This window comes from Sinocyclocheilus rhinocerous, unplaced genomic scaffold, assembly GCF_001515625.1.
Source record: "Sinocyclocheilus rhinocerous isolate Xijiao unplaced genomic scaffold, SAMN03320098_v1.1 scaffold875, whole genome shotgun sequence".
NCBI lineage: Eukaryota > Metazoa > Chordata > Actinopteri > Cypriniformes > Cyprinidae > Sinocyclocheilus > Sinocyclocheilus rhinocerous.
In genome coordinates this window covers 627,830-630,208 of record NW_015659463.1, presented here as the reverse complement: position 1 = coordinate 630,208, position 2,379 = coordinate 627,830, and the positions used below count along the sequence as shown (strand labels likewise).

The 2,379-nt window shown below is 38.6% G+C and overlaps 1 protein-coding gene across 1 annotated transcript in view; it reads left to right on the top strand.

Annotated features, from left to right (window-relative positions):
- LOC107723927 (oxidative stress-responsive serine-rich protein 1-like) overlaps nt 1-2,103 on the top strand; it is a 6,202-nt gene extending 4,099 nt beyond the window's left edge. Inside the window, exons 3-4 of the mRNA XM_016532657.1 lie at nt 56-98; nt 940-2,103. Coding sequence (XP_016388143.1) covers nt 56-98; nt 940-1,639 — 743 coding nt within the window. The 3' untranslated portion in view covers nt 1,640-2,103. The remainder of the gene's footprint in view (nt 1-55; nt 99-939) is intronic.
- The last annotated feature ends 276 nt before the right edge of the window (nt 2,104-2,379 follow it).

The window sequence follows — 2,379 nt, the reverse complement described above, 5'->3', positions numbered from 1 at the left end:
GTCCGCGTCTCTGAGTCTTTGGCTTCCAGACTGGTTGCTCGAAGCAGTCCGGAAGGAGCCAAATCCAAGATGAGCTCCTCGAAAGATAACTGGCTTGGGTGAGGACCGCTTTAGGATTCTGACCTAGTTAACCCTGTAAAGCCTGACATAAGAAAGAATAGTCAGAAAACTCTGCTTTTAAATGGAACAGTTGAGTGAAGATTCAGAAAGTTGAGGCTCACCTATTACGTTTTCCGTTGAGCATCATTTTTGATACGTCGGGATTTTATGGCACATATGATATTATATAGTGAGAATATGAATGAAAAATTTTACTCCAAGGCCTAAACTGAGCAAAAATATGCAGTTATGCAGATGAAGTTCTTTATAAGGCCAAAAAGTAAGATGAAATTGTGATAGCTTGTAATGTAAATCAATGACATCTTTAGAATAGTATCTTTAGCATATCTGTATAGTATATCAGACTGCTTAGCATAAAATGCATATCAGTTGTCTTTCTTTATTTTTCAGTATGATTTTTTTAGATTATATTTAAATACTTTTATTATCAAAGCTCTGTAGTTTCAAAACATATAATATAGTGCAATACAATCATGACTGAGTCCATGAGACTTAAGTCCAGTAAATGTTCATCTCAGAATATTACCAACAATATAAAAGTTATTCTTATGTTTACTTTATAAAAATCAGTAAAGATTTTCAAGCACGTGCTGAAGATGGACAGTTTTACAATTATGCTAAAAGGCCTTTTACTTGCTTAAAAAAAAGTATAAACTATCAATCAAATGACAGAAGGCATGTAGTACATTAAGTTTTTCAGCATTTTTTAAACATGTAAAGGCTTTTGAAATTCATGTATCAAATAGACTTTATAGGATTACAACAATCACACATTGCTATACTTTATACTAATATTTTTGCCTTTTTTCTTTACTTTAGATGCACAAGAAAGTCATCCAGAGGAGTTGTGAGAAGCCAGCGACGACGACGATCAAAATCGCCAATCCTTCATCCTCCGAAGTTTACCTACTGCAGCAAAATGTCTCCCCCTCCTGGACAGCTCAAACACAAGACCCCGCCAGAGCCCGACGACACCGGCGCCGTCAAGAACGAAGTAGCGTTCTCAGCTCCGTGCTCCACTATATTCGGTGTCGTCGGCTATGAAACCCACCTCCCTTCTCCAAAGGGTCAGGAATCACCCCTCAGTCCCAGAATGCCCTCGGATGACGAGAGCGCTCCCGAAAACAGGCCCGCTTTAGGATGTGGGCCGGGATCTCAGGAGGCGGGCGAAGGTAATGCTGTTCCGTCTGACTTTCAAACTCTGTCCAAGTTGCAGGAGGCCGGTCAGTGCCCGTGTGGGCAGCAGGAATGCCAGTGTCCCGGTTGGCAGGGTGTCGAGGTGTACTCATTCACCGGCCTTCGAGATGTGATCTCCGAATGTGAGCGGAAGCTTCCCAGCCCGCAGGACAGTTCGCCCAACAGCAGAACTTCTGCTGGGACGTCCAGCTCCCCTCGCTCTTGTTCCGAACAGGCCCGCGCCTACGTGGATGACATCACGATAGAGGACCTTTCTGGATACATGGAATATTACCTTTACATCCCCAAGATGTCGCACATGACTGAGATGATGTACACCTGAAAATGACCTTTAATGAAGCAAATTGAAGCATTGCGAAAGATGGATATTGGGTACATTTAAAAAAACAAAAACAAAACAAAAAACAAGTGATTTATTTAAAATAAATAAATAAATAAATAAAAAGCAGTAATGAAGATATTATCTAAAAGCAAATCTACTTTATTGTGGTATTGATGATTTATGATGTTTGTTCTTTCTCCAGAACAACATGTGCTGACTAAGAATCGTGGGAGCATGACTCATTCTGTGATTTACTACTCTGTTTCCTTTGTTTTTGTTTGATTTCGTGATAACTGTTATGTTTGGTTTACATTTGAAAGTTGCCAAAGGTTTATCCCAGAGGCCGCAGGTTTGATTTCACTGATATATGCAAACTTACACAATGCCAAGTAATAATTCTGTTCACCTTGACAAGGATGTGATGTCATCTGATTTCTCAATAAAATGGCTTTTTGGGGATTGTTCATGACGTTTGGTGTCTTGGACGTCTTGCTTTGCATCTTGCTGCTGCTTTAGTGACTAAATCACTTATTTATACAGGAAATGAATAATAAATTCATAGAAATAATTTTTTAATTGAATTAGTTTTAATTTTAAGAAATTAGTCATTCAAATAATATTATGCATTATAACAACTGAAAGGATATAATGCAAAAGTAGTTACGACGGTTGAACATGTTCATCATGCAAGTAACATGCAATTTTTATTTTTACCTGCCTATATAAAAAGCTGTGTTACG